The 27,278-nt window shown below is 39.1% G+C and overlaps 1 protein-coding gene across 13 annotated transcripts; it reads right to left on the reverse strand.

Moving 5' to 3' along the window:
• Positions 1 to 785: 785 nt before the first annotated feature.
• Positions 786 to 27,264, reverse strand: SERPINB11 (serpin family B member 11). 13 transcript variants are annotated; one of them, XM_077135281.1, is made up of 11 exons: positions 26,912 to 27,264; positions 23,548 to 23,707; positions 22,356 to 22,428; positions 21,463 to 21,543; positions 20,070 to 20,254; positions 18,095 to 18,154; positions 16,789 to 16,917; positions 14,215 to 14,332; positions 5,142 to 5,284; positions 4,286 to 4,441; positions 786 to 1,799 (listed from the first exon to the last, which is right to left on the reverse strand). In XM_077135281.1, exons 5-11 carry the CDS (start codon positions 20,235 to 20,237, stop codon positions 1,395 to 1,397), a joined length of 1,179 nt encoding a protein of 392 aa, XP_076991396.1. In that variant the 5' UTR covers positions 20,238 to 20,254; positions 21,463 to 21,543; positions 22,356 to 22,428; positions 23,548 to 23,707; positions 26,912 to 27,264; the 3' UTR covers positions 786 to 1,394. The 13 variants fall into 13 exon arrangements, with proteins under 13 accessions (XP_076991396.1, XP_076991395.1, XP_076991399.1 ...); XM_077135280.1 differs by having other exon boundaries at positions 22,307 to 22,428; XM_077135284.1 differs by lacking the exon at positions 23,548 to 23,707 and having other exon boundaries at positions 22,307 to 22,428.
• Between the last annotated feature and the right edge of the window lie 14 nt (positions 27,265 to 27,278).

Here is a 27,278-nt window from a genome sequence, read left to right on the forward strand (position 1 = left end):
TGAGAGAGGACACGCCAAGAAACCACTCCTATTTCTTCTACTCCCAGTATTGTTTCTTCCTGACTCTCCGGGTTACGACAGTTAAACCCTCATTCAAGCCCAGGGGACCCTTGTATGACCCTGTGAGGCCACCAGGTGGCTCCTGGGCTTTGGGGTGTGTGGCAAATGGGCTTGGTAGACTGCCATTGGGAGAGCGTGCAGCAAGACGGGCCATTCCAGTCCCACAGGACAATTTTATGACATTATAAGCAGATATTCTTCTGTCTTACACCTTGGTATGAAACTGTTGCTTTCTTGCTACTTTATATTATCTTTATTAGAGGAAATAGCAAGTCCCATCCTCCAGTGAACTAATGGAAAAGGGAAAGCTAGCTGCTATTGGCTGCTGTCGCTGTCAATCATTAAAAGTGGGTCATCCCATCACCTCCAGAGGGACCTCCGGTGGCCTCTGCTTAAGTGCCGGTGGGGAAGAAAGAATTTGGGGTCCCCACTGGTCTGCTCAGACCATTAAGCGAGTCTAGGGACCTCACACACCCACAGGCAGTGAGCAGTTGGTGTCTCTACGTGGCCGCCGTTATCTCTTTATTTCTGCAAGCTACCTTGAGTAGAAAATAAGCAGGCTCTCTTTAAAATAAAACTTTTCTGCTTGCTTCTGCCTTTGGCTGTTCAGAACTTTTACTCCCTGTATTATTTTACAAAACAACAACAAAGCAGAACACCAGAAATCTATTATTCAGGTTAGGGCCTGACAACCATTTGGCCAAAAATTCCACTGAACTGCTCACTGAATTAAGACTTTTTATTCTAAGCCTCCTTTGGTAACTCGTTAATGACTACAGTGTATTAAATGTCTTCCAGGAGAGTAAGGCATTTCATGTATTTATTATAAGCAATGCACATTTTTAAACTAAAATTTAAGATGTTATATTTACACAAGCAAGCAAATAATTTTTAAAAACCCATCGAAAATTGAAGGTTTCCTGAAGGCAGAGTGGTTGCTTATTCGAGGTCTCACTAACAGATCTGAGTCAAGAAAATCTAATCCTTTGAAATTGCTCTCATTTCCTCCATCATGTCATCAGTGGCCCCAAATATAGCAAGGAAAGCCTTAGTGTAAGTTTACCTTTTTTTCCATGATTGCCATCTTTTTAGGGTTCACTAATTTATGGAATACTTTGGAAGAGATCCTTGCCTCAACCCATTTTGCAGATGAACAAACTGAGGTGCAAGGGTGTGTAAGGATTGTGACTTGCCCCAAATCAGAGTGAACTGGTTTTTTTTCTTCGTGTTGCTGGTTTTTTTTCTTTATTTCTTTCTTTTTTTTGGCAATGGCGTAGTCATGAGTTTGCCCTGCTCCTCCTCTGTGCCTCTGCAACTTGCTCAACCCCGTGGGTTTATGGAGAGGTGAGCCTGCCACAGAAGAGAATCGTGTTCGTGTCAATGTGCCTTATGAAGAACAGGAAGGGGTGATTCGCCATAAACTGAGCTCGGATGGGGAGTCTTTTTACCCCAACGCTGTCCCCGGTGGCTGCCGCCGCCTCTGTACCCTCCTCGTTGACATCCACATATGACTTGTGGATGACCTTGGATAAATACAGGTGCTTAGCTGGTGATATTCCAGAAAGATCAGCTTTCATCTGGTCAAAGATATCTGTCATCCCTAGGGATCTTAACAGAGTATTTAGCTCATACTTGATCTCAAGCCTGAATCGGGGGATATGGACTTCGACTTCTCTTTTCACCATATTGGAAGAGCTGGTCCACTTCTGAAATGTCTTCAGGTTCAGCTGCTTCTCAATCTAAGAGACAAAACGCAGATGAGCCCAGGTTAGCCAACATACAGGCCTCTGCATTAAATGCTGATTGCTTTTATAATTCCCATTACACATGATTCAATTCCATCCCCTTCTTTTCTACCTTTACAAATGTGCTCAAGTCCCATCTGTGGGGTGTCAGGCTTGTCTGTAGCCACTCCTCCCCTTTTCTATTGTCTATTTCTCTTCTGTATTTCACAATTAAACTCCTCAAATGTGCATCCTGCAGTCTGTTGCCTTTTCTCCCCTCAACATGTGCCTCACCTGAACGTCTCCCTCTGTTCCCCTCAAGGTCCTTGGGTCCCCATTTCCTGGATGAATTTGGACAAATGCTCATATCTGAAGCATTTAATCACACCACCCTTTATGAACTTGTTTCTCCTTTGGCTCTAGGATGCCATGTTCCCCTATCCACTCTAATTATCTTGACCCCTCATGTGTCCTTCTTCATCGTCTGTTACGCAGTGTCTGAAGCTGAACTCTTGACGCTCGCCTTCTGCCCTTTATGCTCCACCCAGTGTTTCAACTCCTACATTTATACACAGGTCACATGAAGCAGCCTCAGCAACACTGACTTCTCAGCCTCTGTCCAGTTGTGTACTTTTGGTTAACCCTGCAAAGGTTTACACTGGGGCATTTGATACTCTGTAGCCAGCCCTCCCCCCAGTGTCCCACCAGCATGCTGTGTCAAATTCCATCATTCAGTCTCAAAGTTAAAAACTCGCTCCTCACCCGGGTCCCTGACCATATAAGATCAGAAATGAAGGATAAGAGGTTTCTATCCCAAAGTATCTTGTCCTTTTATCCTTGCCTGCCCTAATGCAAGTCACCATTGCTTCAGAACCCAAACCCATCTGGCTTCCCCCATGTCCTGGCCCCTTCTACTCACCTTCCACTCGTCTGGTGAGGCTGCTGTCACATTACTCCCCTAGGAAACCTTCCTTGAGCTCCTCATTCTCTTTAGGCTCCCTCTACTCCTAGAGACTGCCTGTCGTTGCACTTGTTGCTCAATACTTATGACATTTTGTGTGTGTGTTTCCAGAACCCAGCACAGTGCTCAGAACACATCATAGACACTCAGTGTTTGGGTTTTGAATAAATACATGAACAAATAAATAAATGAGTCATGTTGTGGTGGCTTGGAGCTATTTACCCCAGGAAAATATGCTGTCAAACTCAATCCACTCCTGTGGGTGTTAATCCATTGTAAGTAAAATCTCTTCCTGAGATTACTTCAATTAAGGAATGGCCCAAATGAATCAGATTAGACTTTAACCTGGAATTACTGGAGTCCCTTATAAACAGAGTGAAAGTCAGACAGGAAAAACAGCCAGAGGGAGCAGATAGTAGCTGAAAGTCAATGGGACCCGGAAGAGAAGGGAGAGGCGAGGTGAAGCCACCACGTGCACTGCCGTGTGCAGAGGAGCCCAGGACCCAGGACCACCGGCAGCCAGCCCTAGAACACGGTCTTTGGGAGAAAACATCACCTTGATTTGGACTTCTCTTAGACTTAAAATTGTGAGCCAATAATTGTCTAAGCTAACCCATTGCATGGTGTTTGCTTTAGCAACAAGGAAACTAAAACACAAGTTAATCATAACCACTTCTAAATGACTTCCAGACTATCACCTGCCTCCAAATATCCTCCACACTATCCTTATACAGGCTCTGAGAAGCCCAAGGCCCCTGGACTGAACACATCTCTGCTACCTCCATCCTCAAGGCCATGGCTGAGCCCCCCTTTGAGGCTTCCCATCATCTTGGCCCCCCTCTCCCTTCTAAATCCAGATGTACTCACCCCAGCCCAGGGCTTTCCGGCTTTCAGGAAGCCTTCGCTACATCCCCACCCCGACATGTATCTGATTAGTTTACCTCAAACAGGTACCTCCTGACTTAGAGACCCCTGGCTGGGGCCCTCCCATCTGGGTGTGCCAGCTTCCCCAGGTTTGCAGAGGCTCTGCTGTGCCCTGTAAGGAACCGTCCTCCAGGGGCTGCCCAGCGAGGCTAGGGAGTGGTACGCACACAGCAGGCTACAAGCGGTTGAGAAATACTGCCCCTGAGAGGAAGAGGGGTCTGTGACGTTTCTGGGCACTGTGACCCCCACCAGCTTTGTGACCATGTGGCCATACAGGCTGGTCTTCCAAGTGTCCAACACCCAGTCTGTGTATCTGCACATCCAGAATTTCAGTGCGTGTACATGTTTATGTGTTTGCACAACATGGCATTTTCCCCTCTGTGTACCTTTTTTTTTCATGCAGGAACAGCTGTTCTCCCTAAATACCCTGTCCCTAAGAGCAGGACCCTGTGTTCTGCACGCCTTCTTCCCACAGCCCTGAGGACAAAAGAGACCACACTAATGACATGGGTGCATGGAGTGTGTGAGTGTGTGTGAAAATGGGTGCATGCACGCACATGTGGAAGGGTGGGCATACATGAACCTTTACTGCATATTGACATTTTCCCAATTTTACCTGTTTAAGATTAGCCAGACCTACTGGAAGCAGGATAACCATGCTGAGCCTGTTATTAACATAGGGCAGCTCAAGTACTTGCATCTGTGGCTCCCCTATAAAGGCCAGTTTAAACATTCCAGTTTGATGCATCATTTCCACGATTACACTTTTACCCTATTTAAAAAAAAAAAACTGTCATGAGATACTGCAGTACCTGTGAGCATACATGTACCATGATTTTCCTATGTGAGAGGAATATACACATTAACACACAAAATATAAACTACCAGTACATCTTTTATTAATTTGCTCTTGCAAAGTTTATCATGCATATGTGTATACATATACAGATACATACATGCATATATATATATAGGTTATAGACTGATGAATGACTTGGGCTTCCCAAAAACAAAGCCAGTGTTTCTAGCTAAAATGTTTTAATATATATATATATATATATATATATATATATATATATATATATATATATATATATATATATATACTAGGATCATTTCCTTTTTAAATCCAGTTAGAGACTCTCCAGGAGAAAAATAATGCCAGTAGTCATGTTGTATTGCTGGGGGAAATTATGATAATATACATTAGAAAGAATGTATCAATAGGAGGACAGTAAGAAAAGAACAGATTTTCTTCTCTGCCAGTGAATCCAATGTCCAAAGACCCCAGTTAGGCACCTTGAGAGAAAGACCATGTCACTTCACTAGGGAAAAATGAAAATCATAGGAAACACAATCAAAGTAACCTATTGAAAATGAGCTCAGTGTTTTCACTAAAACTTTCTAAGCTGTTGTTAAATGATTATCACATTCTCAGAATTGTTTCATCAATCTGAAAATGAAATACTTACGTCACTGAGCTGAAAAGGGGCTTTAATTGTCTCTCTTTCCTCAAATTTATTTTTCCATTGTCCTTTGAAATATATGACATTCACCAGGACCATCACAGAAGAAGAGTCAATTGTGCCCTTTGCAAAGAGGTTTTTTACTTTTCCTTGTAATAAAAAAAAAGAATATAATTCTACCTGGATTTCAACTTATTAACGAGAGAGAGTTAAAGAGTCACAAGAAATTTGCACTGTTTTTTAAGCCTAATTTTAAAGTAGAAATGCTAGAGGACCTCCTTTATCTACTGGTCATAGAGCCTCTCCTTGTCAATTAAGTTTATGTCACAGAATAGAGCTTTATTATTTCTAATCAGAAAATGGCATCAGAGAGGAGTTAGTATACTAGCTACAAGTGCATTTGTCTCACACCTAGTTATACCCAATGTTTTCTTAGATATTACTGCTTATTTAGAAAATTCTCTAATAATTTCTTGTGGCTTGCCTTAAATATTTTTGAGGTTATATGTTCACTCACACCATGCAAATATGTTAAGTGTTTAAGAAGTTTAACTGATTCCTTCAATGCACTAGAATCAAGTTTTTAAGTATATACCAGCATTTGAAGTAAACATTTATCTAAAAATCAAGATTTTTAACATAAACCAAGAGTTGATTACTTTACAAATATACTGATCCAAATTGAACACTAAGCACTCTTGGAGCATTTTGTTGAACTAGAACTTACTAAATCTTTTTGGAATATAATCTGTTATATAATTTGTCAACAATAGAGATAGTTAGAACATCAGACTCTATGCTTGATGAGAGTTTTAATTTCCATTGAACTCTGTGCCTAACATATATTTAACTGCTTAATATATTTTTGAATGAATGGATAAATACATAAATGAATGGTGAAATATTAGCAATACTCTAAGTAAAGGATGACAAATATACACCCGTGACAGACATTACTAATCAATCTAGTCATTCATTCTATAGAATTTTAAATGTCTTCTATGTCTCAGCTACTACGCTATAGAAACTAAACTAAGCAAATTCCTTACCATCATGGAGCTAACATTCTAAGACTCTTTCTCAATATAGAGTTCTCAGGCAGCCACAACCAACTGACTAGAGTTGACATAAGATAATTTTTCCACTACTGCTTTAAATAACTTAAGTCTGAAAAATCTGCAGACCTTTCCCTGCATTTTATAATTTACTTCCAAGAATTTTATAGATGTATACTTTATTCTGGTTACTTACTACTAAACTTGAAAAGTATCCATCAGCCCATCAATCAACAAGATTGCTGGACAAAAATTACTTTAAAAATTCATCACTGTCAAGTGATATGATGAGATACAGAAGGTGTTAGAAAACGTGGTCCTTATGTCCAGAGAAGTATTTGTTTTATATCACTAACAAACTCTCCATAAACATGATTAGCACTAATTTAATAATCTGATGTTAGTCCATCCAAATTTTAATTTATTATTTAATAAACCCAATTCTCTTCCATTTCAGGGAATGTGATCGCCTATGTGCCAAGACCTCAGAAACTAATGACACAATGCATTGGTGGCATCCTCACACGGCGAGGGATTATTTCAAATGACTTTACTGCACAATAATTTGACTGTATATCTCTAGTGAGACATATCCTAAACACAAAGACAACTGCAAAAGAAAATAAAATATGAAGTACCTATTGCTGATAGTTTTATTAGCACTGTGAGTTCATTTTTTGAGATTGCGTGTTTTGTGGGATGAGATATATGGCAATAAAACTGGTGACACTGAAATCTGGGATCTTTGACATGAGATAAAAAAGAAATAGAAGCATAACAAAAGGGGCTAAGTAAAAGTCCTATGAATCTAAATTTGAATTGGCGACTTCAGTAAGAAATCATGCTGTATTTCATCAAAAAAATAAATGTTTCCTAGCTATTACTACTCAGAAGGACTAGAAATGATGGCCAAACCAGTAGCAAAGCGCACTCTAAATATCATTTCTCAGTGAAAGGAACAGACCTTCTTGGAGGAGTAGGTAATTCCAGGTCAGGGAAAGGAAGTGAACATTTATGTATTCATACTGATATTTTCAAAAGAAAGCTCATTGGCTACCTTTGCAGGATGCTAGGAAAGAAACATCATTTGGAAAACTAGAGAAAGAATCCAGCATCCTTTATTCTGCCTTTCCCACATGACAGTACCTAAGGGCAACTAAATAGTTGATGAATATAAATTTCTCATACAGAAATCACCCAACTTGTAAATGAAGAAGGAATGATAGAACACTGTAAGTTTGAAACCCCTAATGAAAGAATGAATCTAAACAACAATCATCAATGCCCATTAGTATCACAGAAAGAGAAGCAACCAGACATTATGTGTTTCTTGTTAGAAGCACAACTCCTCAAGCCCTTATTTGCCAAAAAAAGAAATCAAATTTGAATGTTATCAAGTCTCTAACTCTAGCTACCAATTTATAGGAAATCTAAAACAAAGGAGAATATTAAACATTTCAGGATGTGTTCATCATAATTAGATTATGGCATACTGCAGTACAAATACCTGTTTTCTTCAAAAAATATTCTACAAAGAACAATTCTGCCTTGATGGAGAGGCAGAAAAGCTAAGCAGACATTGACTGAAGAAAGAGAAGCCCAGCAAATTGTTGGCATTTACAAAGGGCTGGGAAAACCAAACAGAGAAGCAAGGCAGCCAAATCTGCAGGGGCAAAGCACTCAGATAAGAGAAGCACAGAAAACTGAACCAGCAGAGTCTTGGAGGACTCCCCCTAGAGTTACGAGGAGCCATAAGTTGCCATAGGCCATGACAGGGAGAAACAGCAGAAAGGCTGAGAAGGAATTTGACTTAACTGATAACATTAAAACATCTCCCCTCCAAACGAAAGAGAACACACATTAGTTTTAAGTGCTCATGGAAATTTTACCACAATTGAAACATATGTTTTACCATGGAGAAAGTGTCAATAAATTTCAAAGAATTCTCATGTTCTCAGACCACCATAGAATGGAGCTAAAAATCAATGCCTAAAAGACAGCTAGTAAATTCTCATATATTTGGAAATCAAGAGCTCACTTTTAAATAACCCATGGAATCAGGATGAAATCTCAATGGAAGTTAGAAAGCATTTTAAATTTAACTATAATTGAAACACAACAGATAAAAATTGTTGCTCAAAAATGAAGCTAAATTCATACTTAGAGTGAAATTTTTATTTTTAAGAGCATATATTAGAAAAGAAGAAGGGGTGAGAATCAATTATCCATATCAAGAAATTATGAAAATACAGCAATTTAGAACCAGTGACAATAGAAAATAAAATAAAAATGTCAGCCATAAATACTGATGTAACAGAAAACAAGTCTTAGGAGCCAGAGTTTAGTCTTTGAAAATATTTTAAAAATTATAAATTTATAACAAATATGATTTAGAGAAAAAGGAAAGAAAAAATGCACAATTTACCAATGCCATGAATGAAAAATGAGATAATATGACATATCCAAATGGCATTAAAAAGATAATGCACTTGCTTTAGGTTTAAGGTCCATAAAACCGCCTCCAATTGTAAGATTCATAAGATATCTCCCTACATTTTCCTCTAACTGTTTTATGGTGTTAGACCTAATGTTTAGATCTTTGATCCATTTTGAGTTAACTTTTGTATAGGGTGTGAGATACGGGTCTTCTTTCATTCTTTTGCAAGAGCACTGAAGAAAGAAAGAAAGAAAGAAATGGGAGCTCCTCAAAATTAAACACTTTTGTGCATCAAAGAACTTCATCAAGAAAGTAGAAGGACAGCCTACACAATGGGAGACAATATTTGGAAACGACATATCAGATAAAGGTCTAGTATCCAGAATTTATAAAGAGATTGTTCAACTCAACAACAAAAAGACAGCCAACCTAATTACAAAATGGGAAAAAGACTTGAACAGACACCTCTCAGAAGAGGAAATACAAATGGCCATAAGGCACATGAAGAGATGCTCAATGTCCCTGGCCATTAGAGAAATGCAAATCAAAACCACAATGAGATATCATCTCACACCCACCAGAATGGCCATTATCAACAAAACAAAAAATGACAAGTGCTGGAGAGGATGCGGAGAAAGAGGCACACTTATCCACTGTTGGTGGGATTGTCAAATGGTGCAACCACTGTGGAAGGCAATTTGGCGGTTCCTCAAAAAACTGAATATAGAATTGCCATATGACCCAGTAATACCATTGCTAGGTATCTACTCAAAGGACTTAAGGGCAAAGACACAAACGGACATTTGCACACCAATGTTTATAGCAGCATTATTTACAATTGCAAAGAGATGGAAACAGCCAAAATGTCCATCAACAGACGAGTGGCTAAACAAACTGTGGTATATACATAAGATGGAATATTATGCAGCTTTAAGACAGAATAAACTTATGAAGCATATAATAACATGGATGGACCTAGAGAACATTATGCTGAGTGAGACTAGCCAAAAACTAAAGGACAAATACTGTATGGTCCCACTGATATGAACCAACATTAGAGAATAAACTTGGAATATGTCATTGGTAACAGAGACCATCAGGAGTTAGAAATAGGGTAAGATAATGAGTAATTGGAGCTGAAGGGATACAGACTGTGCAACAGGACTAGATACAAAAACTCAAAAATGGACAGCACAATACTACCTAATTGCAATGTAATTATGTTAAAACACTGAATGAAGCTGCATCTGAGCTATAGTTTTTTTGTTTGTTTGTTTGTTCTGTTTTTTTATATATATTTTTTGTATTTTTAATTTTTATTTTTTTCTCTATATTATCATTTTATTTCTTTTTCTGTTGTCTTGCTATTTCTTTTTCTAAATCGATGCAAATGTACTAAGAAATGATGATCATACATCTATGTGATGATATTAAGAATTACTGATTGCATATGTAGAATGGAATGATTTCTAAATGTTGTGTTAGTTAATTTTTTTAATTAATAAAAAAATATAATGCAAGGATATTATAAATAATTTTATGCTAATATATATGAAAATTCAGATCTACTTAAGAAGAAATAGAAAAAATAAGTAGGCCTATATTAGAGAACTTGAATATGATTAGAGCTTAAATCTCCCCATACTGAAAGCTCCAAGCCCAGAAGCTTTTATCGCTTCCACATATTTAAAGGAAAAAAAAAATAAGCCAATCTTACTTACACTCTTCTGGAAATTAAAAAAGAGGGAACACTTGTCAACTAATTTCATGATATGAGCATATACGTGAATTGACAAAGCTATTTCAAGTAAGAAAAATTAAAGGTCAAATTCTTTCGTGAACATAGATTCAAAATCCTTAAAGAAGCTATTAAGATATTGAATCTAGCAATATATAAGAAGTACAATACATCATGATCAAGTTAGGCTTATTCTAGAAATACCAGATTGGTTTAACATTAAAAAATCAATCATTGTAATCCAGCACATCAATACAGAAGAAAATCATAGCTCAATGTTGCAGAAAAAGCTTTAATAACCTATGACAGTCATTGCTTCAAAAATTCTTAGAAAACTAAAAATAGACGGAAACATCCTTAATCTAAAAAGTGTGTTCATAAAAACACCTACAGAAAACATTACACTTAAGATGAGTTATTAAAAGTACTTTCCCTAAATTCAGAAACGAAACACAACACAAGGATGCCAGTATCTCACTACCACCTCTATTCAAAAGAAGTCCCTAGCCAATAAGACAAAAAAAAATCCACAAAGATTGAAAAGTAAGATGATTGCGTAAATAGAAAAGCTAAAATAATCTAACGCTAAACTATAATCATTAAGTGAATTCAGTACTGTTAATATCTAAAAGTCAGTTATACAGTTATGTATTGAGAACAAATAAAATTTGAAATAATAGATACCAGCTAAAATTCAACACCTCACACACCTAGAAAAAATTTATCAAAAGATGTGCAAGACTTCAACATAGAGAAATACAAAATGTTTATCGAAAGAAATTAAGGAGTGTGCTGGTTTGAAAAGATGTATGTACCCTAGAAAAGCCATGTTTTAATCCCCCTGATCCCATTTTGTAAAGGCAGTTGTTTCTTCTAATCCCTATTCAGTATTGTATGTTTGAAACTGTAATTAGATCATCTCCGTGGTAATGTGATTTAATCAAGAGTGGTTGTTGAACCGGATTAAGTTGAGGTGTGACTTAATTAGTTTCTAGAGTCCTATAGAAGAGAAACATTTTGGAGAATGAAGGCGATTCAGAGAGAGCAGAGCAGAACGACATAGCCACAAGAAGCAGAGTCCACCAGCCAGCGACCTTTGGAGACGAAGAAGGAAAATGCCTCCCAGGAAGCTTCATGAAACAAGCCAGGAGAAGAAGCTAGCAGATGACGTCGGGTTCGCCATATGCCTTTCCAGATGAGAGAGAAACCCTGAACTTCATCAGCCTTCTTGAACCAAGGTATCTTTCCCTGGATGCATGTGATTGAACATTTCTATAGACTTGTTTTATTTGGGACATTTTCTCAGCCTTAGAACTGTAAACTAGCAACTTATTAAATTCCTCTTTTTAAAGCCATTCTGTTTCTGGTATATTGCATTGTGGCAGCTAGCAAACTAGAACAAGAAGGATTCAAATAGAGATAAATATGTTCATGGATTGGAAGCAGAATACTATAAAGACATCGTTTCTCCCTAGATTTATGTACAGATTCAATGGCATTCCAATTAAATTTTCAACTGTTTTATTTTTCATGGAAATTGATTAGCTGTTTTGAACATTTATACGGAAATGCAAAGGGCTGAGATCAGCCAAGGTAACCTAAAAGGAGAGGAAAATGTTGGCGGACTTCCACTTCCAGCTAACAAGATTCATAATAATGCTATTATAATTGTGCTGTGTTCATGAGGAAAAACAAATAGACAAAAGGAACAGAATGGAGAACCCGGAAACAGAGTCACAAATATGTTCACCTGATTCATGATAACTTTTGCATTGCAATATACATGTATGATGAAAGGATGCACTTTTCAATAAATGGTACCATGTTAACTAGACAACCATATAGAATGAAAAGAACCTTTTGTGCACACTATGCACAAAAATCCATTCCAGTTTGATTGTAGTAAGACAATAAAATTTCCAGAAAACAATATATGACAATATTTTCATAACTTGGGAGCAGGCTAAGATTTCTCTAAAAGCATACAAATGTACCAACTATAAAAGAAAAGATTAATATATTTTAATCCTTTGAAATTAAGAACTTGCATTCACCTAGCACCATGAAGAGAGCAAAAAGACAAACTACAAATGGGAGAAGTTATTTGCAAAATACATATCTATCCTGAAAATGTATAAGAAAAAAGATATCCTTAGATATGGGCAAACATTTAAACAGGCATTTCACAAAAGAAGCTATGAAGATTATGAAAAAGTTTCCAACCAGATAATTCTCAGGAAAATGCATATTAAAATCAAAATAACTACAACGGCTAAAATTAACAAGACGCACAATACCAGGGGTTGACAAGGATGTGGAACAAGTAAAATTGTCATTTATTTCTTGGATGATTAAATTGCTATAACCACTTAAGAAAGCTGTTTGGCATCTACTAAAATTGAGTCTCTACATACCTCATGACCAAGCAACTCCATTCCAAGGTATACACCCAAGAAAAACGCCTACCCATGTGTACCAAAAGACGAAATTCTCCTAGTAGTATTACTCACAAGAGCCCTAAACTAAAAGCATCCCAACTGTTCATCAACAGTAGAATGGGTAAATACGTTCGGATACTAGAGAGGGAAATATTATTCACCAATGAGAATAAACAAACCATGCCACATAGAAACACGTGGGTGGGGGTGACTCTCACGAACAAAATAATAAATACATACATCATGATTCCATTGACATGAAATTTAAAAATAGGTAGAACTAGTGTGTGTAATAGAAGTCATGGTTGTCAGCCTTTTTTAAGAACAGGGGTGACTTATGGGAAGAGATATGAGGGTGGCTTTGTGGGTGATTCTTCCCAGTAACAGGCGCTTCATTTGCCTGCTCTGCGGGGTGGTACATGGGTGTCCCCTTTGTAATATCATCCACGCCACATACGTAAGGCCTGTGCATTTTCTTTAAGTATGTATATGTCAATTTAAAGTGTTTACTTAAGAAATCAAGATCCAGGAGACATATCTGCCAACTGCAATGTATATATATGCATTATGAGGCAATTGGGGAAATATGAGAACTCATGGAGTATTTGTTAATATTTATGGTAGTCATGTTAAAAACTTAGTGTTTATTTTTTCCCTGTCCATGCGCTTCCCCTAAAAAAATAAAAAAACAAGCAAAACAAACAATCAAAACACAAGCAAACAAAAATTCAGCAAATGGTGCTACAATAATGGGATACTCACATGGAAAAATAATGAAATGTGACCTGCCAAACAGCATACAAAAAAATTGTGTTTATTTTTTAGAGAAACAAACTGAAATATACATTTAAAATTGTATGCTATCTGAGGTTTGTTTAAAAAAACCTGGAAGAAGTGGTGAGAAATGGGCAGGGATATGGACAAAATAAGATTGTCCATAAGAATTAAATATTGTAGGTGGGTGATGGGTAAATAAAAGATTCATTATATGATTCTCTCTACTTTTGCATATCTTTAAATTTTTTCCTTAAATAAATGTTTTTAGATCTGATACAATCTTTAATATCATACCTTTTGTGCTCATTTTTCAAAAGACACATTTACCAATATAGAGAGGTGGTTTTTCCTTAATTGCAAAACGTCAGCTTAGGTTCAATTGCAGAATGTACAACACCACATCTATAAATTGGAACCGATGCTAATTCTCATTCTCAGGATCACTTGGCACAGACCACAGTCTCATTGAGGTGCTCTCCAGCCCCCTCACCCTCACCCCCACTTCCTGCCTGGTCTACCTGCTTGTCAGGTTCTGGGCTTCCTGCAACTGCCCCTTAACATTTACCCAGGGCACTCATCAACACAGCCCAGGGAAGCTCAATAGCACCTCTGTGGTGCTGTGCCTTATCCTTACCGTAGGTTTTACTTTCAACCCAAGCATTAATGGTTTCCCTTGTTTCTTCTAGAGAGTGTTCAAAATCAACAGGTTGCAGCCTTGTTCCAAACAGTTCCTCAGAGCAGCTCAGATATTTCTGTGAAAGAAAGAACCATCATACAACAGCATGACAATAATGTAAGGAACACAGAAACTACAGCTCAATATATTTCTAAAATCCTGATACGCAGACAAAAGAAGTTCAGGTATATAAGTCTGAAAGGAAGCAGAACCCACACTTATTTATTCTTAATAAAACAAATAAATTTAACAAAATTTAAAAGCTTTCCAAATGAACTGGTCAGAGTTTAGCCATTAAGTCCTGTCATATTAAGTCCTCCCATATTAAGTTCTTCCAGGCTTTCTTATTTCTAAAAAGATCAAAGCAAAATGACATATTGCACTCAGTATATACAATTTCACTCTATACCTAGCCTTTCTTCCTCAAATAGACCAAGAGAAGTTACTGCTCTCATTTTTTAGATAGGAAAACTGAGACAGAGAGATTGAGTAAGTTGCTCGTCTGAGTCCAAATTATAGCCAGTGACAATACAAAGACATGACTTGGAAGAATTTCACCCTCACCTCGTGGTATGTATCGACAATACCACAGGATACCATAAATAAAAGCAATAATAACAATAATACTATTCTCTGGTATAGACAATTGCTATTTTTTCTACTTTATGTAAAGTGCAAACAAAAGCATCTTAAGGAATGTCATTATTTTATTCATCTACAGCATATTATCCAAGTAAACACACTGCAGTTCAGCTTCAGCATAAAGAGCTTACCCTCTTTTTAAACAAAGTTCTCACTTCTAAACTGCTCTCATGGAGCATTCGGGAGCCAACATAGAATACCACTCATGGTCCTTATTTCCTAGAACTATGAACTTTCCAATGCCTCACTGCCAAGGCAGCAACCAAATTCACACGGACCCCAAAGGAATTGCCCACAGTTCCACTGGCCAGAACTGGGGATGTACCTCGATAAGCCAGCAGGATCCAGTGAGTGCCCCAGCATGAACTGAGCAGAATGACATAAGACAGAAATATGATCGGTGTGAAAATGGCTGACTTGGTATTTTGTTTACCATTTCCCCAACTGGGTTATTTTGTTCCTAAATCCAGTGTAGAACAAAAGCAAAGCTTAGCTAAGAGCAGCAATTGGGTCTTAGGATGGTTCAGAGGTTTCTTGCTCTAAGCAGAGCTCAATTGTGTTTGGAATATCCTCAGATGGCTGCCCACTGCCCCCTACCATCTCATGAGAGTTTTGTTAGCCAGGGTCCTGGGATAAAGTAGTCTGTCTCATGATACAGGCCATGACAACCTTCATGACACCAATAAGGAACTTCTCACTTGAGGACCAGATGCCATCATCATCAACCCAGATCAACACTTATCTACTCTTATGTGTAGGTCATTACCTGCAGGAGGCAAAAGGCAGAGAGAGAGAGAGCACTCCAACCAAGGATCACAACTTCAGGCACTCTGTGTAAGACATTCTCTACAGGCTTCTTAGGACAATGGAAGAAAATCCCTCTGAAATGACTTTGGTACAAGAGTGGGCTACCATAAATTATAAAAATTCTGACTATTAGCAGCTTGCCTGGGGCCTCCAGGCTAGGAAAGTGCATTGGAAATTCAGTACTTCGTTGTGCTTCACCCAACTGGCATTTACAGATCACTGGTCCAACAACAGCAAAGTCAGTCAAGCTAGAGTTTCAGCTCAATCACAGCAGGGTGCTGTAGCAATTAAAAGTAAGAAGCTGGAAAGATAAATACAAAGTAACTGCTAATCTTTATGGACTGTATTTTGCCTTTGATGATAACTGAGCCCTCTTTCTAAAAGACCTGGAGTCAAACCCAGGTTTTGTCACATGATTATCTCTGTAACCATTGTCAAGTTGACTTTTTGGAAACTGCCTTCCTATCTGTAGACTTACTGACAATTTTGTACCTGTTTCTTAGGGCTATGTAAGAATTTTATGAGATGATGTCTGTAAAAAATAGAATGATTGGCACGTAGTAAGCACTCAATAAAACTACAAATTACAATGCTGTTGGGAAATGGCATAATTACTATTACAATTTTGGTGTTAGAACATATCCTAATCCTCTAATTTTACAGAGAGGGGAAGTAACTTGCCCAAAGTCATAGGTCTAATGGGGACCGAACTCAGGCCCAGTATACCTCCCCTGGCCTATTGATAATCTACCATTAAGGATCTTAGAAGAAGAGAAGAGAAGTGTATTTTGTTTTTCTTTGGGTCCATAAGGACTAATTCTTTCCCCACTTTGCTTTTTTGTGCTTCATCCCTGACCTTGGTTTTTTAATGACTTTGGGGATTTATAGAAGTAAAGTTAATGTTGCATTTCACAACTTTAAATGGGAGTTCTGGGTAAAACCATTTCATTGAGACTCTAAGTCAACTCAAATTCATCCTCTTAAAGAGAAATGCTCTTATTCTTCCCGTTCTTCTTTGGTTTTATGGTATAAAACTCAGAAGGTGCCAAGAAAGCTGTTGGCCACCATTCCAGATGGGCTTACCTGATGGAATGCCATCTCTTTGGTCCCATAGAGTCTGTTGGCAATGCCAAGGGTAGAGTTAGAGCCTGTCTGGTTGATTTGAGAGAACAGGGCTCCAAACTCCAAATGAATCCTTCCAGTTTGGCTGCACTAAAGCATCAGCAAACAAGGGTTAGGATGTTAAATTGCTTGGTTTCTTACCATTGCAGAGTTATTAGTAAAGTAAAAACAAAATCTGAAAAGCAAGGTGTCTTTATCTTAATAAAAGGATAGTGTATATTAATAAACAAGGAGTTGAATAGTTTCAGAGCATTTCTCTTCTCTAGATTTCCTCCAGCACAACAATCCAATCACTGTGACTTCTGGAAATTGTAGACTGTGCAGAATCATTAGCTATTGTAAAACACATGTGCCCTTGTTGGCACCAATGGTTTAATTCAAACACAGAAGTTGTCGTAAATGAAGAAAGTCTAGTGGGATATTCAGGGCAATAATACAAATGTTGTTGCTGCCTTCCTGCTTATGGAATCATTTCTCTACTCTATCACACTCTTTTCAATGCCTCAGTTTTCTGGGTGCACATTTAATACTACAATCCTTCACTAGATAGACCTTGCACACCCATCTGTCCCTCAGTGGAAGCAATTTCACTAAGATGCACTTTGATTAATTTAAAAGAAGAATGACAATCGTGGACATTATAGGAGTTACACCCATTTTTCCTAAAGCAATAATTCCCAAGTCCTTGGCTTTGATCTCCTAAAAATAATATCTTAGGTTCTGTGAAGCAACTATTCTCTGACTCTATATGCATTTATGTATTTTCTAAATCAATTACAATCAAGCATTCAGCTATTTTCACATGTGGGTTCCATATAATTTTAATGTAAAAAAAATCTTCCAACTGGGATTAATTAGGGACCGTAGTCCAACAGAATACTGACTGGGCAACGTCAGGCCTTGTTTTCCAGGTATTCAGTTACATGGAAAAGCATCTGTGCCCCTTCTCAGGCCCACTTTCTACTCAGAAAATATAGCCCTGAGTAGACGAGACTGGTAGACCCAACATGGGGCAAGTCCATAAGAGAACAGTAAAGCTTGAGTAGGATGACAATAAAAAAGGTAGTAGAATCTGGGGGATTTTATTATTGTTATTATCATTACTATCTCTACAGGCTGTAGTGATCATCAGGAAGATTACAGGAGATAAAGGAAGACCTTGTTAGCTTTTTTGTGGAACAAAGAGGGAGGCGCTGTCCCTCAATGCCTAGGCAATTGTTTGTTATATTAAAGCATGTTTGACAACTCACCAGTGATACTATCATACCTTAGATGAGTCCTTAAACTCTGGTTTTAATGATCTGACATCATGCTTAAAGTGAAGTACCTAGAAAAGAAGGAGAGCTCAATGAGCATCAAGGCAATGTGCAGTCTGTAAAGATAAACAGTTACTTCCTATCTATCATTCCATTTCATATAAAGTGCAATACTAATAGCTAACATTTAATATTGTTATGCTCCAATTGATTTATCTTATTTAACTTCTGCTTTATTTCCAGGCTGCTAATACAAATACCATACAATGGGTTGACTTAACAACAGGCATTTATTGGCTCAAGGTTTCAGAGGCTAGAAAGCATATTTCCTTCCGAGGTCAGTATCTCGTGGTTGGCTGGTAATCTTGAGGTTCTCGGCTTTCCATTATGTGACAGTGCATATGGCAGCATCTCCTTCTTTCTCTTCCAGGTTTTGCTGACCTCCAACTTCTGGCTGCTCCCAGTGGCTGCTTTCTCTGTATCTGATTTCCTTTGCTTCTAAGGACTTCAGCCATATTGGAAGGCCCACCCTTATGTGTTTGGGCACACTTTAACTAATGACATCTTCAAAGGTACTGTTTACAAATGGATTCACACCCACAGGGGAGCCTTTTGTGGTGGGGGGACACAATTCAATCCCCAACACCCTCCAAACAAGTTGTGACTATATTCTATTTTCCCCATTTTATAGTTAGGGAAATTGAGGTCAAGAGAGATTAAGTGACTCGTCCCAGGGCAATGTCTGTCTGGCTCCAGAGACTGAGCTCTTACCTACCAGTCTCTTCTGTCCCTCCCCTTTTATTCTCCAAGTCGTTAACCACCCAGTACCCATCTGGGACCTGTAAGACATTACATGATTTCCCAACACAGAGTTTATTGTAAGGGTAAGAAATCGTGAAAGTGCATTGAAATGCAGTATAAAGAAATAAAGGACAAAAAGAACATTTTAGTTTCCTTGGCTGCTCAAGCAAATACCGTGCAATAGGTTGATGTAAACAATCGGATTTTATTGGAATACAGTTTGAAGCTAGAAGAATTCCAAAACTGAATTGTCAGTAAGGTGATGCTTTCTTCCCCAAACTGGTGTTCTGGGGTTGGCTGCCCCTGACCCTCGGTCCTGGGCTCCTCTTTCACCTGGCAATGCACATGGCGGCCTCTCCAGGCCTCTCCCTTCGCTTCCAGATTCTGTTGATTTCAGCTTCTGGCTGCTCCCTCTATGGCTTTCTCTCTGTCTGAATTTCATCCTGCTGATAAGGGACTCCACCAATAAGATGAAGACTCATACTGATTGAGTTGGCCCACACGTTAACTGAAGTCACTTCATCAAAACATCTTACTTATAATGGGTTCATGCCCAAGGAATGGATTAAGTTTAAGAACATGTTTTCCTGGGGTACATGGCTCCAAACCACCACAATCAGATTTGTAAGTATTCTAGGAGTTAAGTGACATTTTTCTGGATTTTCCACAGTGAAAAACAAATGGGATGGAAAAATACAGGGTATCAGTCCAAGTATCCTGAGAGACCGCTTTCTCTCTGAGTCTCAGTTCACCCGTGTATCAACCAGATAGATGCAAGAGGCTCCACCTATGACACAAGGTCATTATGAAATTCAAATTTAATAACAAATATTAAAAGCAAAACTTGGTAATTTTTAAAGTACCCTATAAATATAAATCATGTTTATTATCAATTAAACTGCCAAAGGGCAAGAATAGTGTCACACATGTGTCTTCTATCACACAAAACCACAAGTACCCTATCGAGATTTATTTGTGAAAAATTTATTTATGGTAGTATGAAACTATATAATTGCATTATTTGAGTCATTATTCATTTTTAAGAAATATGACTTGCCCAAAGGTGTTTTTTTCTTTCACAAGATTGGCAATTTCATCGGTATAAAGATGCAAATCATTTGGCTGACCCACAGGGAACGTGTGAAGGATGCCCGGGCTGTGGGGAAAGTTTGCTGCAGTCCGTACCTTTTCCATTTGCTCTGCACTGCTTCTTCTGGCACCGAGAAGAACCATACTTAGGGCATAAAGCAGACTCAGTGGAGAAAAGAAGATATTTTCTCCTACATTGTTGCTGTTCAGCTCTTTGAACACATCAAGGCAAAATTCCGCATTCGCTGTACTAAGGGGACTCATTTTAAGCCAAGGACTTCCTGGGAACAGAAGCAAAGTCAACCTCATAATACAATTTGTAGTATTGAGTTCAGTTATTTCATTTCCTGAATGAGTATCTGAGCACACTACTTCATGGAAAATTACACACCCTTATCACAATTTGAGAAAGGAGTAACTGATGGACGGGGCAATTCACACTTGTTTTAGATTCTGATGAATAGCAGATTTACTATCCCTGTCAACCAATAGCTCACAGCTCTTCACTAGTATTTGTGCACACTTTAAAAATGATCTTTAATTGTTCTGGTGCAACAGAGCAGAAGGTATTGGATCATTGCCCTCTTAATTTTCATGCTTTAGGACACTTCTCACATAGGTATTGACCTTTAATGAAAGGTAGGCTAGCACACAGGAGCACTTCCCCCACCCAGCTAAAATCTGTCTCCCCAAGTCTAAAGAGCTTAGGGTTTTTATGGGATTCAAACAAAGGGAGGCAGAGATAGTCACACTATTTAAGTTGGCATATACTGATTGGTTATGTTTTGGTCAGAGTTGATAGGGAGTATGCAAGCGTGGGCCCCAGAAACCTTGAAAACTGACAAAAGCCAGCTGGGGCAAGCACAAAGTGGCTATGAAGGAAGGTTGCGAATAAGGGCATCTGATTACAACAGTTAACATAAGTAATGGAATGGAAATAAGCTAAAATAGTATTTACAGTTACAATTAAAACTACTGTAGTCAACAGTTACAGAATTTGTGTAGGAAAATCTTTGAGCTGTGTAGGGTTGAGCTCAGTCAGCTATTTTCCCACCTACAGAGCCCCCCAGAGAACACCTTTATCCCTGCCATTCTCGCACAAACAAAATGAGAGCCAATGAAGCAAATATGGCCAAAACTATCAGCACATATATCTTCTTGGTAGGACTTACTTCCCTATGCCCCTACATGCAAGTAAGGCCAAATCAGAAGGTAGTTCACACCGTAAGAAGGTGGCCAAAGCTCAGCCATGATGTCAAAGTGGAGGAAGAAAGGCAGATCTGGAATGTGTGTTATCGTAGGACAATTACATATCAGGAAAGAAGAGTTTATTCTATTCAGTCCCACAGATGCCTGTTAAGCACTGCTAACTGGAAACAGGGTGCTAGGAATGCAGCAGTGATCAACCTAGTTCCTGCCTTCAGAGAGGTTTCGTCCTTTACAGTCCCCCTCACCAAGAAACCCTTCTTTCCTTTAAATTCCAGCTCACCTTTCTCTCTTGGTCTACCTCTACCACACTGGCCACTCCTTTGCAGTCTTGTTTGTAGAATCTTTCTCACATTCTCAGCCTCTATACATCAAAATACATCAGGATTCAGACCTTTGGCCTCCTCTATTTACACTCATACCCCAGGTATGACATATTGTCAGTTCCTGAATTTATGTCACCCTGTAATTCTAGACTCCTCTATCCAACTGCCTACTCAACATATGCACTTGGGTATTTAAATGCCATTTCAAATTGAGTGCATCCAAAAATGAACTCTTAATTTCCTAACATCTCTTCAGCCTATGCCATGCCCCCATTTGCTCAGGCCAAAAATCTTGCAATCATCCTTCAATATGCTTTCATTTATATCACATTTAATCTATCAAAAAACACTGTATGCTAAATCCTCCAAAAAATTCACAACCTGCCCATTTTCTACCCCTCCAGTTATCATCCTGGTAAAAAGCAATCATCACCCCCCTCCAAGATTGTTAAAATAGCCTCCCAGGCGGGCCATGTTGGCTCAGCAGGCAGAGTTCTCACCTACCATGCTAGAGACCCGGGTTCAGTTCCCAGTGCCTGCCCATAGCAAAGAAAAATAAGAGCCTCCCAACCCATTTTCCTGATATCATCATAACCCTCCCCCATCATATTTCCCACAGAGAAGCTGGGGTGATAGCTTTAAAATATCAGTCAGTTATGTGCGGCTCTGCTTAAAACTTCCAGTGGCTCCCCTCTCAGAGTAGATGCCCCAGTCTCACTGTGACCAACAAGCCTTCTGAGATCTGGCCCCTGCTACTTCTCAGGCCTAATCCCATCACTCCCCTGCTAGCCATGCCATTGCCTTGGATTCCTTCGACATGTCAGATACATTCCACCCAGGGACTCTGTACTTGCTAGTCCCTCTTCAGGGATGCTCTTCTCAAAGATAGTCAAACAGCTCACTCCAGCAGTTCATTTGTCTCTCTGTTGAAATAGGATATCATTAATGAAGGTTTCCCTGACCATCCTATTTGAAATCTGAGCCACCATCCCCTCAAAAGCTTCCACTGCATTACTCTAGACTGTTTTTCTTCATAGCACATATCATCACCTGAAGAGCTGTATACCATGCAGTTGTGACCTGACTCCTCCCACTAGAATGCACCCTCTCTGAGTCCAAGGACTTTTTTATGCTTTATTCCAGAACTTCGACCAGCCCTGGACATAGAGGAGCCACTCAATAAATATTTGTGAAGGAATTTCAGTCCAATCAGTACTATGATACAGGTGATCACAGAATTCTGTGAGAGCACAGAGGAGAGGCTCTGAGGAGCCCAATCCAATAGTAACAGGAAGACTTCTTGGAGGAGGTTATGTCCCTGCTGCTTCTTAAAGAATGAAGTAAGTGTCATCCAGGTATATATATATATATATATATATATGGAAAATTATTGCTGGCAGAAGTAATAGCATGAGGAGAGACCCGAATGCCAGACACAGAAATGTTGTGTTAGAAGAGCATGAAGTAGGAGGCCAAGAGTGGTGGGAGGTGGGGCTGGAGGTTAGCAGGATTGTGACCTTGCATGTGCCACTGAGAAAAAATCAGAGAAAACCCTACACAGCTCATGATGGAGCTGAGTCTCCATGCTGCAGAGTTATATCATCTCTATGACCTTTCTCTGACTCAATCATATTCTCATCCCCTCTCCTCTCCTCTCCTCTCTTCCCCAATTTCCTCAGATTCCCTCCTCAATGGTCTCCCCCTACCTCACTGCCAAACCAACCTATAAGCTACAACTGGAATTCTCTCTCATGATCACTCCACTGAGCACATCTTTTCTCTTAAGATAACTTCAAGACTCTTTCATATGGCATATTCCAAAAATTGTTGGCTGCCTACCATCCAGCCCTTCTCTTCCCTTCCCTTCTTCTGTGCTAAGAAAACCTGCTTTGATTCAGATTTCACTTGGCCATGCACTCCAGGGAGGACTTTGCTCTCCCTAGCTCTCTGCTGCAAGCCTTGAATGGCCTAAGCCAATTGAGATCATTCTCTGCCCCATATCAGCGACTGGTCTAGGAATGGGCAGGTGCCATAATCCTCACCAGGAAGACTAGAGACGTTTGGTTGGGGACTTCTGGAAAAGGTTTCCCTGTGATGAAAAGAGACCGACAGGTGGAAACTGGCTCTCTTCTTCCACTCAGAGTCGTTGGTCTGCAGGTGGCCCCGATTGCAGCAGTTATTTTGTGACCATGATGTACCAACCTGAGAGGACAAGGATATCAGAGAGGAAAAAAGGAAAGAACTTGGGTCCTTGATAAGGCACCATTGAGTGCACAGGTTAATCAAATCCAGATCTGCCTTACACTGGGATTTCTTGACATGTGGGATAACAGTTTTTCCTTTATTGATTAAGCCATTTTAGTTGAATCTTCCATTACTTGCAGCTGAAAGCATCCCAATTCACTTTAGGAATTTATTTATATACCCTTGGTCCCCAAGGGCAATTAGTCCACTTACTCACATCCCCACTTTCCTAGCAGAAGTACTTAATTCTTTTACCTCTCATCTCCTAGGTTACAGCTTTGACAACTTTTAGGATCCTAGTCCAGGCTTATATTCTCTAGGACATTACAATAAATGACCAGGACATTTCTCTAACTGCAGGTATTTATTTTAGTTGCTAAGGCATTTTGTTTTCCTCTAGTTCAAATATGAGGCAAGCTCTCTGGAAGTGTGTTCTCCTTCTTCGAAAAAACAAAGTGTGTTTGCTACTGATATCAGCATTTATAGTATATGCGTCTTACTAAAATGTGATGCTTTGTGCCCTGAAAGCCAAACAGAGTCAAGGGTGGAAGCCTCAGGACTAGGGGACTGAGGAAAATATACATGTGTGCATCTGTTATCAGGCAGAGAGGGGCTAGAGGAAATGTGTCTCCTCTGGACTTTCAAAATAATGACCCATGACATTTATTTGGTAAAAAATGACAATGAGATACCCCTTAGTCAAAAGTGCTCACATATGCAGTCATTGAGGAAAAGATGGCAGCATGCTGGTTGCCAGGACACCCAGCCCAGTATCATGGGGCCTAGCAGATTGTCTGTACCAAGCCCAGACCATTTTCTTTGCTCTTGGCAGTTTTTTCTTAAATACAACAAAATAATTTTGCTGGTCATATTTACTGGTATATAATTATGAATCTTCAACAAGATGCCTTGCTCAAGTTAATTGTATACTGTGCTTTGTGACATGCCTAACAGTAGTGTCCTTGCAACCCCTTTCTTTAGTTATTTCAATAACAAGAATATGTCTATGCCAGACATTCTTCATACCGCACTCTGCACTCTAGTGAATGGAGTGAGCCAGTGGAATCACATTCTGGAATGTAATTTCAGATTTCCAAGTAAATGTACATCTATTGTTCTTAAATTTATATCATATTATCATTACCAAATAATCTGATTACATGGTGAAGCAACAAGGGTTAGGAGGTCACAGAAGATTTGGGAGTTGGCAGGATTTGAACACAGATCCCTCTTCTCTGAAACCTACTCTTCACTCTTCTCACCACATATTTTTGAGGTAAGTTTTTACTTGAGAGAGATTGGTTTTATTTTATTGCACCATAGCTATCATTATCTCTATTTTATAAGGATAGTATCTTACAAGAAAAATTAAGAAAATTTTTCCAAGATATAAAATATTAATAGGTCTAATCTGATAGCTTGTGGTTAATAAATGCAATATTATTTGTCTCACTTTGCAGTTAGATCTTATCACTCTTGAGGCATTTAGTTCTCAGTACAGGGAAGGAATAACTTAGGTTCATGATTTCCCCAAACATTATTGAGAATGTGTAATTAGAATTTGTTCATGAACTTTAGTATTTGGCATATTTACTGCAAGACAGTTTTAACTCTCATTAACGTAGCACTGAAGGTCTCCACTTTGCCCATTCATCCAGAATTCCACTATTCTAGCTGTTAACACAGTTTCACAACAGATTGTCTGTGTTAATCATATATCTTGAAATTATTTTATACAGCAACCTTTATTGACAGTTCCCTTTATATCAAGCTATACCCACCTTTGCATGCGCTTAGGTATGGGCAGTGAAGGTGCAGATTCTGACCCATCGATACGTAGGTCTTCTTCCCTAGATTAAACATTCCTTGACAGCAGGGGAAATTTACCTTTGATATTAATCACAGTACCTTGTATAATCACCCAGCTCAACATTTATTAGAGTAACTGAAATTCTAAATATTTCACAATTCCTAGCCTAATTAACACTCCCTGGTCAGTTTCAGGGAAGCGGAGTCGATGGTAGTCAGGAGTCTCAAGGCACAAAGAGTCCTGCCAGTGATAAATGCCCCCCAGCCAAATGGTAAGGGGAAGTTGGAAGTCTTCCAAAGCAGAAAAATTTCAAGTTGAGCTACAAAGGTGGAAAGAATTGCAGAATTTTTCCTGGAGTAGACACTTTCTGTCTGCTTTTAGAAAAATTTCTCCCAAGCAAGAGAGATAAGGATCTGGAAGTCATCATGGGGGAAAGGGAGGGCAGAAAAGATGTCCAAGGCCGTATCCCTTCTAGGTCAAGAAGGAGAAGTTCCAGAAGAGAGGACTATTCAGGCAATGTGAGGAGGAAGGGCATGTGTCTTAGAAGGACTACAAAGGGACAGAGAGTCTAGGTCTGTTCTTCTTGAAAAAATACATCTCCAAAGTCACTGAGGCACTAGGTTCTTACAACCTGGAACACAGACTGGATGGCTCCATACTCATTTCACAAGCCTCCTCTCTCATGACATAACCTACCTACTGCCTATCTCCCCTTTACTGAATCAGAGCTATTCTTTTACTCTGGGTCTCTGTTAAATTTCACATATGCTCATTTGTGAGATTGACATTTCCCAAAAATAGTAGGATTTTGATCTTAAGAATGTTGATCTCATCCTACAGCCATAAACCATGATATCTTACACCCCTTCCAGAATACACAGGTTAGAAAAATAACTTTAAAGCCAGAAGGGAAAACCAAAACCCAGGAGAATAAAGGAATTCTTCCTAAGACATCAATGTATTAATAAGTTCAGTCCAGTGGAGTGGAGATCTTTGAAGGTACAGAGGAGAGCTGTACCACCCGAGTGTCATGGTCATGTGTGAGAAGCTGTTTTGAATTTGGACTGTTAGTGAGGAACTAAGCACCATCAGCAGCTGCACTAGACAAACAGGGAAACACAAATGCAAGATTTGAAATCAAGTCAGCTTGCTTCACAGATTTTTAAACGTATACTACTCACACTTTTTATTATACTCACCGAAGTACCCTGAAATAACACAAAACCAAGACCCCACATTTGGCTCATTACACCCCTGTTCATATACATTTTTCATTGCTCTCCTCTGTTCCCTTTCAACAACAAGCTCGGCTGAGATAATAAAGCTTCCAGGACAGAAATATTTCTCTTTACCTTTTTTGCTTTCCAGTGGCGAAGTAGACAGTTTGGCAGGAGAGACTGGAGCTGTGACCTACAAGAGGAAATATAAAGCCTTCACTTTTTGCTCCTCCCTTTCCATTTGTGTCCCTGGTGATTCAGCGCTCCTCCTGCCAGGAAGAAAGTACAACCCTGACAAGTAAGTCAGCCAAAGGCCATGCCAGAGATGCTTAAAATCCAGAGACTCTCTGGATGGCCAGTGTTTTCTGGAGAAACGCCCTGTCCTTGACATCCTTTGCTTCATTCATGCGTGAACAATTACAACCTAACCACTATTCAAGAATTCAGGCTGTCTTTCTAAAAAGAATGGCATCAACACATCAAGTTGGCAGTGCCAGACTCC

Source organism: Tamandua tetradactyla, chromosome 18 (genome assembly GCF_023851605.1).
Source record: "Tamandua tetradactyla isolate mTamTet1 chromosome 18, mTamTet1.pri, whole genome shotgun sequence".
Taxonomy (NCBI): Eukaryota; Metazoa; Chordata; class Mammalia; order Pilosa; family Myrmecophagidae; genus Tamandua; species Tamandua tetradactyla.